The sequence below is a fragment of the Ursus arctos genome, unplaced genomic scaffold (assembly GCF_023065955.2).
Source record: "Ursus arctos isolate Adak ecotype North America unplaced genomic scaffold, UrsArc2.0 scaffold_31, whole genome shotgun sequence".
Taxonomy (NCBI): domain Eukaryota; kingdom Metazoa; phylum Chordata; class Mammalia; order Carnivora; family Ursidae; genus Ursus; species Ursus arctos.
In genome coordinates, this window is record NW_026622997.1 from 11,783,345 (window position 1) to 11,796,189 (window position 12,845).

The 12,845-nt window shown below is 35.5% G+C and overlaps 1 protein-coding gene across 2 annotated transcripts in view; it reads right to left on the reverse strand.

Moving 5' to 3' along the window:
• Positions 1-12,845, reverse strand: part of SSR1 (signal sequence receptor subunit 1) — a 48,208-nt gene that overhangs the window by 23,183 nt on the left and 12,180 nt on the right. For both annotated transcript variants that reach the window (XM_026511445.4, XM_026511446.4), the window contains exons 5-7: positions 11,276-11,352; positions 10,414-10,492; positions 8,872-8,965 (exon numbers count right to left, since the gene is read on the reverse strand). In XM_026511445.4, the coding sequence (XP_026367230.1) occupies positions 8,872-8,965; positions 10,414-10,492; positions 11,276-11,352 (250 nt within the window). The remainder of the gene's footprint in view (positions 1-8,871; positions 8,966-10,413; positions 10,493-11,275; positions 11,353-12,845) is intronic.

The following is a 12,845-nucleotide window of genomic DNA, read 5'->3' on the forward strand; positions in this document are numbered from 1 at the left end:
TCTATGAAACAAAAGCTAAATTGGTGGTGAGTTTCTACTTCCAACCAGTAAGAGGAGTCACCTATATGTTTCTTTAAGTAAGGCTATTTTCTTCTCTGACCACTACTTTTTTAATTTTTAGAAGCACTTTACATATTAGGAAGTTAAGTCCTTTGTTGTAACGTTACAAATTACAATTATTTTTCCAGCTTAAAAAAAAACAAAAGGCTGGAAAAAATATTTAACACCAAAGTACGGGGCTTCTTTTGTAAGCATTTCATGAACAATGGTATGAAAAAAATTTACCTATAAGATCTTAATTTTTATTTTCTAAAATTGCCAGATCACCATAACTATATTTTAAAAATTAAAATATATCTTAAAAAAGTAAATATTTATCAAAAATATTTAGCAGCTGAATTTTTTTTTTAAATATGCTTTTAGAGTTAGTGACTGAAATATTAAGACTGAGTATGCAAATCACATGAACTGACCTCAGTACTTTATTACAAATAGGTTAATGATGTGTTTGGGGGGGCTCAACTCACCCAAAACTGAGCATAGAAGCATTTTTCTAACGGAGAAAGCTTACAACTTTCATCAGACTTCAGAAAGGTTACACTAAAACTACTGCCTTTATGCAACTGACCAATTACCAGATAATAATTACTAGATATTTTAAAATAAACAATATGCTGAATATGATCTTTGAGGACTCAAAAAGTACTTTATTTATTTATGTAGGCTCCACATGGGGCTCAAACTCAGGACCCTGAGATCAAGACCTGAGCTGAGATCAAGAGTCGGATGCTTAACCAACTGAGCCACCCAGGCGCCTCTCAAAATGTACTTTATTTTTTTAAGATTATTTATTTGGGAGAGAGAGAGCAAGAGCACAAGCAGGGGGAGCAGCAGAGGGAGAGGGAGAAGCAGACTTCCCACTGAGCAGGAATTCCAATGTGGGGCTCGATCCCAGGACCTTGAGATCATGACCTGAGCCGAAGGCAGACGCTTAACCCACCGAGCCACCCAAGTGCCCCAAAAAAGTGCTTTAGAATCAAACAGCCATCTGTGTGAATGTAGCAGTTACTACGAAGACTGAAGTAATCAGCACTTACAATTTCAACCGGGTATTCACTAGGAGAACACATGAAAAAGAGCCACAGAGGACCTGCAATGCCTGTTTCAACACATATCAATTGGACTCCAGTAAGGCAGCCGACTCTGCCTACCTTAAAAATGAGTCTAAAAACCTCCATCACTTGCCCGGCACGGCAAAGTTAAGAAGCAGATCAATGAGAAACAGAGTAAGATAGCATTCTAGAGTCATTCGGCTTTTCGGAAAATGGCTCCAAATTCCTCATGGGCCTAGAAAGCAGCATTTTACTTCAGCAAAAAACAATAACTGATGTGTGTAATGATGCTTTTCAGCCAAAGAAAAAACCACCCCCTCTTACCACCTACCTGCCCCACCCAAAACCCTAAAAAACTATTAAAAAAAAAAAAACCCAACATAATATTTAAGGTCAAAATATTTTAGCTTTTAAGAGCAAAGCTTAACTATATGAAACAAATCACCTAACTGAAAGAACAAAAAACACTGGAACATGACGTTAATGAGATTCAGTAAATGGGGCAGGTCTGAAAATGCCCACCCTGACCTTTTAAAAGAAAGATGTTATAGAAAGCCACCTAATTGTGGCAAAACTGCAACTTTTTCATTTTTAGAAAAAACAAAGGCAAAATGTTAGCAGAAACTTAAACTAGTCCCTCACCCCCCCTTCTCAGACTGCACAATCTACCTCATTTCCTAGCACACCTGGGGAAGTCATACTATATAAATAGCTGTTAGATGGCTTTTTTAATTAATCAGATAAAAACTGCAAGCTTTCTAATGGATCCCCAAGTTAAAAGTCAAATTACACGAAAGACTTCATCTTTATAAGCTTCTGATTAAGGTTGCCTTATGTATACATTTAAAACACTAGTATTAAGCAAAGGACCTATAAGTTTCTATTAAAATTAGCTAACTTGTCATTTACAGTTAACAAGACTTGAGGGAAATGGAAGCACCCTAATCTGAAATGCAAAACATATCAGGAAAAAATGTATTAGTAGCAGGCTCAAATCGTTTCAAACCACCCCTCCTTCCTTTACATTATGATGAGTCAGATGGAGACGAGAAAAATCTCTTGCCAAATTAAACAGGGGCCCCTGACACCTGTTTGTCTTCACACTACCCCTCTCCAAAATTCCTGGAAGCCTGAGAGACTTCCACTTCCATCCACACCTCCTGCCCCATTATCTTGGTTTTCTCCATTCTGTCGTCAAATATGCAAAGCATGTATCTTATCTTTGAAAGATCTGGCTATTTTTTCCTAAATTATCTTCAATTTGGCTCAACGCCTTTACTCTGAGAAAACCATGTTCTAAGGGTGGTTCTCAAAAGTACAGTCTGGACCAGCAGCCTCAAAAATCACCTGAGAACATGGATACACATATCCTTGAGCCTCAACCAGACCTACTAGATTGGAAACTCTAGGGGGTGGGGCCTAGCAAGGGTAAGAAGCTGGCCAGGTGGTTCTGGTGAGTGCTACAGTTTGAGAACTACTGCTGTAAGGAATCAAGTATAAGAGAAACAAAATTTGTATTTTGTTTCAAATACAAAATTAAGTAAAAATATTAAAATTGAACTGAAAGTACCAGTTTCAGTTCAGGATTTGAAACAATATGTATCTTCTAGCTCAGTTCACAGAATGGGCCTAAAAACAATGTCACCCAGTATCAATGACATCCCTAAAGTCTAAATTTTCATTTCATTTCATTTCTAATATCATCCAGGAGTCCTTGGAGAAACAGCTTGCTCCATGCCTAGAGCAAGTACAAAATGTCTGGATTATCTTGTTGAGCTAGAAAAGAAGGGATCATTCAAAGACCAAAGGGTAAGATTGGAGGTGGTTCAAAAAAAGGCAATCAGTAAACCCTTCTCAGCCTTTTGGTTGAGATCAAGCATAAAAAGGCAACCAGTAGTCAAAACTAACAATTTGAGCATCAAAAAAAAATACAGCTGACTAAAATACAGATTCTATGGAAAACTCAGTTTTCCGTGATATGTCAAAAAACAAAGGAGAAAATTAGAAAAAACTCATTTGTCTCACTGGGATGGCTTTTAAAATAACTCTTTGAAAATAGGAAAATAAAGGGAAGAAATAGCACTTATCCGCTTTTCCAACAGGAACTGTCTTCTATAAAGTAACCGAAAAATCCCAGTTGATGAAGTAAAGCTCTATTTCACAAAACAATGGCAGTTAGTAAAAACCAAAGAAATTTCAATTAAAAATCATCGCTTACAACTTCTGAAACATTACTGATTCATGAAAGGATTATCAACTGGTGAATGGTTTAGAGAACTGGATATCTGTGTGACACCAAAGTAATACCACAGAGATAACTTCTAAGTTGCAAGCAGAAACCACCACCCTTTCCTGGTTACATGGGAAGACCATGAGGCTACTACCCTAACCCAGTGCTCAACTTAACATCATTAATGATGGGACAATCAGATATTGTTTCCTGATGTGATGCAGGGAGACGATTATGATACATGCTATCAGCCAAAATGATTCAATCTAATCAAACCTATAGATTTAGTTTCCAAGGTAAAGAAATTTAACTAAAAGGCACCAGGAGAAAATAATCAGAAATCTGGAACATGGGACTTTTTCGAGTCTCATTCCTCAGGGTGATAAATGGGTCAGCAGCACTGGCATCATTTGGGAGCCTGTTAGAAACACCAACATTCAGGCCCCGGCCTAGAGCAACTGAATCTGAACCTGCGTCATAACAAGATTTTCAAATGATTGGTACACATATTAAAGTTTGGAAGCTGCTTTCCACAGGTCAAGTGGCCAATCTCTTGAGCTGCTACAAATTACAAGGGACTTAAGACAGAACCACCAGACGCACTGCATCACCCTATACTGGAAAAACCAGCTGGAAAGGGTATTTCCGAAACCACTGAAGAAATTTCAACATGGTATTTATTAATAAATAAAACAATTCATTATTCTTTAAATGTGATGTTATTTGTCAGGAAAAGAGTTATTTCTTTGCAAGTCCAAATTTTTTTAGAGGTAGTATGTCACTGTAAAAAAATCTGCACTCTAAAACAGCAAATAATCAGAGTGCCTGGCTGGCTGAGTTAGAAGAGCATGGGACTCTGATCTCAAGGTTTTAAGTTCAAGCCCCATGTTGGGTATAGAGATTACAAGAAGAAAAAAAAAAAGCCAATAATCACGTTTTTACTAATCATATATATTTTTTTCACACCCTTCTTCCTCTTTAACTTCTGTGCCAATTTTTAAAAAATTTTTTCCTTTATTCAAATAAAGTCTATATATATATATATAATCTTAATTTAAATTTTAGGTAGTTAACATACAGTGCAATACTGGTTTCTGGAGAATTCAGTGATTCGTTACTTACATACAACACCCAGTGCTCATCACAAGTGCCCTCCTTAATGCCCATCTGCCATCTAGCCCAGCCCCCACCCACCTCCCTCCAACAACCCTGTTTGCTTTCTATCATTAAAAGTCTTTCATTGTGCCCCCAATTTCTGAAATGGTCTCAGGACTCTTTTGATTTCACAGGATGAGGCTCTAACTAGGACCTCCTGGCTCCCAGGCTTTGCTAAAAGTAGTAATGGTGAGAAAGGACTAATTATGTATGAGAGTATTCCAGCTATTTTCAAATTCTAATAACAATTTATAAATAACATGCCTCTCAATAAGCCTGTAGAGGGCAATGCATCAAAACCCTAAATTTGATAAAAATTTTTATCACTTTAATTGGAAAATCAGATTATCTCAATGCTGTTTAGAAGCTTCACTGTTGTTTATGAAGTTTTTTCAAAACGAGGGGTTTCATGTAAATGGAAAAAGGAATAATACAAGTCTTTTGGTGGAAAGACATGATCCTAAAATAAAATCAGATTTTGAGCAAGAAAGGCAAGTACCATTAAAAAACATTTAGTGACTTCAACTCCATCCATCTTTGAGTCTTTTTTTTTTTAAAGATTTCATCCGGGGCGCTTGGGTAGCGCAGTCGTTAAGCGTCTGCCTTCGGCTCCTCCGCTATGAGCCTGCTTCTTCCTCTCCCACTCCCCCTGCTTGTGTTCCCTCTCTCACTGGCTGTCTCTCTGTCACATAAATAAATAAAATCTTAAAAAAAAAAAAAAAAGATTTCATCCATTTATTCGACAGAGATAGAGACAGCCTAGCATTAGTATCATGACAGACTAAATACCTGACACTTGCTGATGAAAATACAATCATAAATACAAACACTCTGGAAATGTAATAATTCTCAGCTTTAAAGTTCATGAACAACAATGTCAGGGAGAAAGATACTATTAACCTCCCCTACCTGCCGCCAATCTATCTGTCATGTGGGAATTCTTGGGGGGAGGGGAGCTCCACAGCTTAGAGTGACTTTATTTTTTAACTGTGACTTTTAATGCTTTTCAAAGTTTCAACCAATTCTGTGTAAGACATTTAAAATTTAATTATTTTGGGGGCACCTGGGTGGCTCAGTTGGTTAAGGGTCTGCCTTCGGCTCAGGTCGTGATTCCCAGGGTCCTGGGACTGAGCCCGGAATACAGCTCCCTGCTCGACAGGGGCCTGCTCCTCTCTCTCTCTCTCTGTCTCTCCCCCAGCTTGCATACTCTCTCTCGCTCACTCTCTCTCAAATAAATAAAATCTTTAAAAAAATTTTAATTATTTTTGAAGAACCTTTATTTTAAACATACCAAACTACATAAGTAATTTTGATGCATTATAAAGAGACCACAGTCTACCCTACAACTCAATTCTGTATTCTGCTATGATGAATATTAGGATAATATGGAAAACTTGTCCTTAAAGAGAAAAGATTATTTAAAGATTTATTTTAATTTGGAGATAAATTATTTCATGGGATCTCAGCTACCACCTACGCTATATGACCCAATGTTTCCAACTCTGTTAATTTTATTTTTAAGCAATCTCTACACCCAAAGCGGGACTCTAACTTACAAGCCTGAGATCAAGAGTTGCATGCTTCTAAGACCAAGCCAGCCAGGCGCCCCATCAATGTCTCCAAATCCTGATTCAGCTCTGCTCTAAATACAACTTTTGAATGCTTACTGACATCCTTATCTGGGCTCCTCACACTCAACAGATCTAGTTCCAATTCTTCTCCCCTCATGCATGTGTGCTACTCTTCCTATATTCCCTAACAGTTATGGGATCATCTTCCATCCAGATGCCTAAAACTCAAAATTACTTTTCCCTCCTTCCTCCCTCAAACAGCCAAAAAGTCACCCAAAGCCTGGTCTGCTCCAATTCTGAAATATCTTTCTAGTTCTTTTCCTCCACATCATACTGCTTTAGCTTAGGCCCTAAGGATTTCTCAGATGTTTTATTGAAATCATCTAACTGGTATCACTACTTCTAGTAGCTCCTGCTTGCTAAACCATACACCAACAAAACTATGGTAATTTCTTTTAAAAATATAAATTTGTTATTTCTCTGCTTCAAAGTATCTGATGGCTGCCTTTTACCAGGAAGGAAAGCCAAGTCCTTAGTATAGCACATAAATCCCTGAGGATTCCTTCTCACCTAAGTACTACGGTCAAAGTCAACTGTTACGAATGACTCCCCTATTCTCTCCTAGAGGATGAAGGCCCCTCCTATGCTGTTATTGCTTTGTACCCACTTTTAATAAAGGAACTACCACACCATAATTCTGTTTCAAAAGAGAAAGCTCCCTGAAAGTAATAATGAAAACAATTCACTTTGTAACCAAAGTTCATATCATGTAAAGGACATGAACAGCCTATTCACAAGAAAGGAGATACTAAGTGGCCAATATAAAGAAGTCAAACCTTATTCGTAATTGTAAAGGAAAGACAACATTTTGTACCATACTGCCACACTAAACATTTGATAAAACTTAACACTTGAGAAAGACTGGTGAGAGTGGAAAAGAAATAGGCAATACTGTACATTGTTGAGAACAAAAACTATCTTCTGGAAGGGAAACAGGATTTTTCATTTTAAAAAAATGTACATAATCTTAAACCTAACTATTTTACTTTTAAGGAATTATATATCCCAGGTAGGGGGCTGGGTGAAAGGGGAGAAGGAGGTCAAAAGGCACAAACTTCCAGCTATAAAATAACTAAGTCATGGGGGTGTAATGGATACTATGGTGTTTACAGTTTTTAATACTGTACTGTATATTTGAAAGTTTGTTGAGAGAGTAGATCTTAAAAGTTCTTGTTAATTGAAAAAAAAAAAAAAAAAAAGATTTGGGGTGGCCGGGTGGCTCAGTCAGTTAAATGTCTGCTTTCGGCTTAAGTCATGATCCCAGAGTCCTGGGATCGAGCCCCGAGTCGGGCACCCTGCTCAGCGGGGAGTCTGCTTCTCCCTCTCCCTCTGCCCCTCCCCCATGCTTTCATGCATGTGCTCAAGTAAATAAATAAATCTTAAAAAAAAAAATTTTTAACTACGTGTGGTAACAGATGGTTAACTACACTTACTGTGGTGATCATTTCACAATATATACAAATACTGAATCATTACATTGTACATCTGAATCTAATATGTCAATTATCTCAATTAAAAAAATGAGAAATCATCCTATAAATTTTTATATAAAAACATTCATTGTAGTTTTAAGAATGAAAAACGGGAAATAATAAACATCCTCAATACAGAACAGGTTTAGGTTTAACTTATCATGACACACTTATATAAAGGAATACTATCCAGTTATTAAAAAGAATGAGGTAAATAAGTCACTATCAAAAAAAAAAAAAAATCCAAGACATGAAAACTTGGCGGCAGAACAGTGTATGCAGCATGATGACGTTTGTATAAAATAATCACAAACAACAGACATACGTACTGGTAAGTATACAGAAAATACTTAGAATAACAAACATCTATTATTTACAGAAAATGAAGTTAGCAGAGCCAGCAGGTAATCTCAGTTTTTCACTTCTGTACTATTTATCAATGTTTTAAATATGAGGACATACTACTCTTATAATGATGTTTCCAAAAAGTCCATTTATGGGGCCCCTGGGAGGCACAGTTGGTTGAGCAACAGACTCTCGGTTTCAGCTCAGGTCATGATCTCAGGGTTGTGGTATCAGCCCCACACCAGGCTCCATGCTCAGCATGGAGTCTGCTTGAGATTCTCTCTCCCTCTGCCCCACCCCGCACTAGCTTGCTTGCTCACTCTCTGAATAAATCTTAAAACAAAACAAAAACAGTCCATTTACAATTGGAGAAAAAAAGTCCTACATTCTTTCATAAAGATTAATATTTTAACTAATCACATACATAATAAACCTGAAATATATGTTAGGTAAACTACTAGGCAATGTTTTAGGTTTATTCTTTCAAACTACAGTGGGTAGTTAGTAGTTTTTCTAATAAATACAGGGCTAGAAAACTGTTCCATTACTCATTAAACTTACTGTAAAGTATTCATATGCTATACAAAGTCCAGTACTATATATAGCAAACACCATTAAAAAAATTAATTGCCTCACCTCTTCTACTCTGCACTGAAGCAACAGAAAAAAAGAGATAGGAAAAGATTAGGAATATAGAGAATTCACACATTTGTATATAAAACCGCAGATATGGAAGCATTCTAAATTAAAGCATAAAAATACTCAGAATAAAATTTAAAGTGTTTATTAATATTATACTAGACTCTACATAAGTAATGGAAAAGATGAATGTTAAGTAGCATTGTCCAAGCATTTTTGTATCTAATACTTAACTTGATTTCCATTCAAGGGAAAAATTTTCCAGCCAAGTTTATAAGAGTACTTACTGATCTGATTCAAAGTTTCCTGAGGAATCCAACTCATGTCAACATCATTCTGACTTGATGTACCCATCTCTACCTTCTGTATGGGTCTCTTGCGCTAAGAGAGCATAAAAACATTACTTTGAAGGGGTTCTATTACAATGTTCACTATAATTTTTTAAAAGCATATTAAGCTACCTAATTTAAATATCTTAAGCAAATATGTCCTCTTCAAAACATATTCCTACTTAAGTATTTTATTAATTAGAAGGAGAAAATCATGCCTAACACCAATTATAAATAAATGATAACGAATAAATCTTCACAACAATGATTTATTTAATCAGGTTTTAAAGGCCTTTTCCTCTGCTATAAAACTTCGTATGTCAGTGGGCTGGGGGACCAACTAAGAACTTCTGTTTATACAGTGATTTTCTTTCCCTTTGGCAATCAAATTAAAGAATAAATTTTCACATTCAACAAAATTTAAGATAATTATTGAAACACTACATGCAGGCAGGTAGATTCCTGCACTTTCAGCTAAATACAGCTGGCACAGATAAAACAAAAATGTAGAATCTCATTTAAGCTAACAACCTCAAACTTTGTTCCTGGAGTATCTGCAACAAAACCACTAGGAAGAAAGTGATTCAATTCCCTCTTTAGTCTTGTTCTTAAAAACAAACCTATCATTTAGATAAGAGTATTAGCTATACAGTCCAAAAACTGGACTCTGAATACACAAAAAGTAACTAAAAACGGCTTCATTCAAATGAAAAAACAAGTGGAGATGCCATTATACCTGATACATAAATTCATAGCAAAAATACTATTATGAAAATGAGGTAAAGGAAGTTATGGAAATTAACCCTTGAGCACTAAGTATTTCTCTTTTAAAGAGCAAGTACTTATATAAATTTGACACAAATCTTGTTATACTTTCCAATGAGAGGAATAATATGGGTTGTTCTGTTTTTTGCAGGAGGACAGGGAGATAAAGATACAGTGGTGGAATTAGCTACCATATCCAGAGAAAAAGAAACCAGGATTATAGCAGGTGCTTCAGTGTTGCCACTTTACTACCCTAACAAGAAAGAAGTTTGATAGAATAGAGCCAAATTCATTCTTTCTTTTTCAAATGAAAAGACTCACTTAATTGCTAACTGGAAATTATCCCTGGAGTTAAAAGAGTATTAATAAAGCAAATATAAAAGCTATACAGGTAGAATAACATATCCATGAAAAAGTATAGTAAATAGAACAATGAAATCTTAGGTCTGAGTTTAAGGAACAAAAATTCTAGCATGACTTAGATTATAATATGAAAGTAAAGATCATTCTGGAGGGTGTAGCCAAAAGACCCTAAGTGCATTTGTGTAATGAAGTCTAAACAGATCCAAGTCACATACCCAAGGTATCATCTTCAGGTTTTATTTTAAAAAGGTACAACAACCTATAAATACACAAACCCACAGTTGAGAGCAAGAAGCCACAAATAACTAGATTATACTTAGTAGGGTAACAACTTCTGAAGTATGGCTATAAGAGTCACTCATCTAGAATTACCTTCCTAGATTCCAGGAGTTGATGAAGGCCAACAACAACCAGGAGCCCAAGACCAGCAAGGAACATATACATAAAGATTCTGACATAAAAGGAGAAAAAACAAATTGGCTTTAATTCATAAGAAACACCACAACTAATCAGAACTGTAACTCTGCTTTAACTCAAACAATACCATAGCTGTAATTACAACTATAATTCTAACACAATATAGGCTTTCCAAATAACTTGTGGGGCAAAGGAAGAAAATATTTTATATTCAACTTAGATCTAGGTAATAGGTTTCACAGATGTACTTTATCTTTGAGAACAATTAGCCAAAAAAAGCAATTATATGATCTAAAATGAATAAAATTACTTTATAATTTATTATACTCAAGCTCAAGCTCAGTTAAAATAATTGCATTAGGTTTTGTTTCCCTCAAATATGAGATTATTTTGCACAATTTAACTTAAAACTTGCTTTTGATCAATTACATATATGTATACAGTGACAAATGGCTCATCATCATTCACCGAGAACACAGCTTCTAAGATAACACCTAGTTTATATTTTTGATAGCAACTGAAGAGATATGTAACTTAGGTGAGGCTGGTGATCAGCTCATGAGCATGAGGTAGAAAAGAATTTAGAAAGAGGGACCATTCAGAAAGCCAACTATCTTTTTAAAACAATTTTCGTCATTTTCCATTATCTTTCCTAACTCACTATTAATAGTTTAAAAACCACCTAAAATATGGATTTATGTAGGCAGGATTTCACAAAAATCTAGTTTGGTCCATTTTCACTATTAAGACAAATGTTGACAGGAGTAAGCCTTCCAGGCCTGCCCTATGAGATCTACATATTGCTAGTTTTACTTACGTTTCTCCATCTAACCCATCCTCTCTTTCAATAATCGTAACTGTTTGGTTGAAGACAGCATCTTGGAATACATTGCCCTATTAATAAAATAAATCACAAAAATATCAACAGCATTGAAAAAATAAAAGATTATGAGATTTCTTAAAAACTGTTACCCTAACAGATATAAAAAAGCTTTCTCATCACTTAGGTCAGTAAGACTCAAAAAAGTCACATGTAATTGCACTAATTCAAAGTCAGAGACTCAAAATTATAATATTATTTTCTTCCACAAAATAAAAAATGCCTCCAACTTTGCTAAAGTTGTCCTCTGTTTTCGTGAGGGTGGGGAAGGGGAAATGTGTGAGAAACCAGGGAAGTAAAATAAAAAGGGGATAAAATGCACAGAAAGAAACAAAGCCCACAGAACACCCGTAAACTAAAGGCCATAACTTCTGTTGTGTATAATCCTCCAAAACAGAACGGAAGAGCATGAAAATGTATATAGTAGCAGCTGCAGTAGCAGATTTTAAGAACTAGACTTGAACAGAAGTCAAATCCATGTTCTAAATTCACAATGGATTGGAAATCGATTTACAATAAACTCAATTTTCAGTATCAACATATTTTTCTGTTGCGGTTTTGGAATAATTTTGTCAGTTCAACACAACTTCAGTTTTCAAACACAAGAATCACTGGGACAATACAGAGATAGCCGTTTCCAGTGTTTGATGCTTAACACAAAGGCGCTACTCAAAACTGTCACTTATTGCTCAACTGTAATTACGTAAGTTTTACTTCAAAATCCTTCCACCTGCATTCCTCCAACGACAATTCCAGGAATCAGAATACATTGATGATACTAACGTTCAAAATGGTACTAAAACTACATAAATGTCTGTTGGATTAAGTCTAATTCTGCTTGAAAACAAGACAAAATATATAATTATTTGAACTGCTTAACTATAAAGTTGAGGAAGATGAATACATTATTTTTAAGGATGAAAAACCCCACTAAAAAAAAAAAAAAAAAAAAAGAAAACTTAATTACAGCTTGAGAAATTTATCTCAGACACAAGTAAACATGTTGACTCTTATGTGAAGAAAAGGCTGAGTAAGCTTCCAAGAGAGGATGAAATTTCCTTCTCTGAAAACTTTTTGAGAAGGGAATGGTTTAGATGTGCTCTCATCTGAAGGATGTAGTAGTTGGCACCTACAGGTCAACTCCTAGCAGTAAAATTCTAGTGGGCTTCTCATTCATTCACTGGACATACAATATATATATATTAAAAACCACAAGAAAGACAACAGAGCTTATATTAGATTATTTGGTTCTCATAAACCTCACTGTTCTATCCTAAAAATACCTGGTTATATTTTTATCTATGAGTACATAAAATGATGGAAAAACAATTACAGAAAGCCCTTAAAACTTAAAAATAAAAGCAGTGATATGGGCAAAATACAAACAATGAACAGAGGTACAAAACAAATTACTCTATATATCTAACATCTTAATAAGCAGTAGACTCCACTGTGTGGCTTTACTGGTCTATTAAGCTCAAGCTCATCCGCTTTCCTACTACAGCCC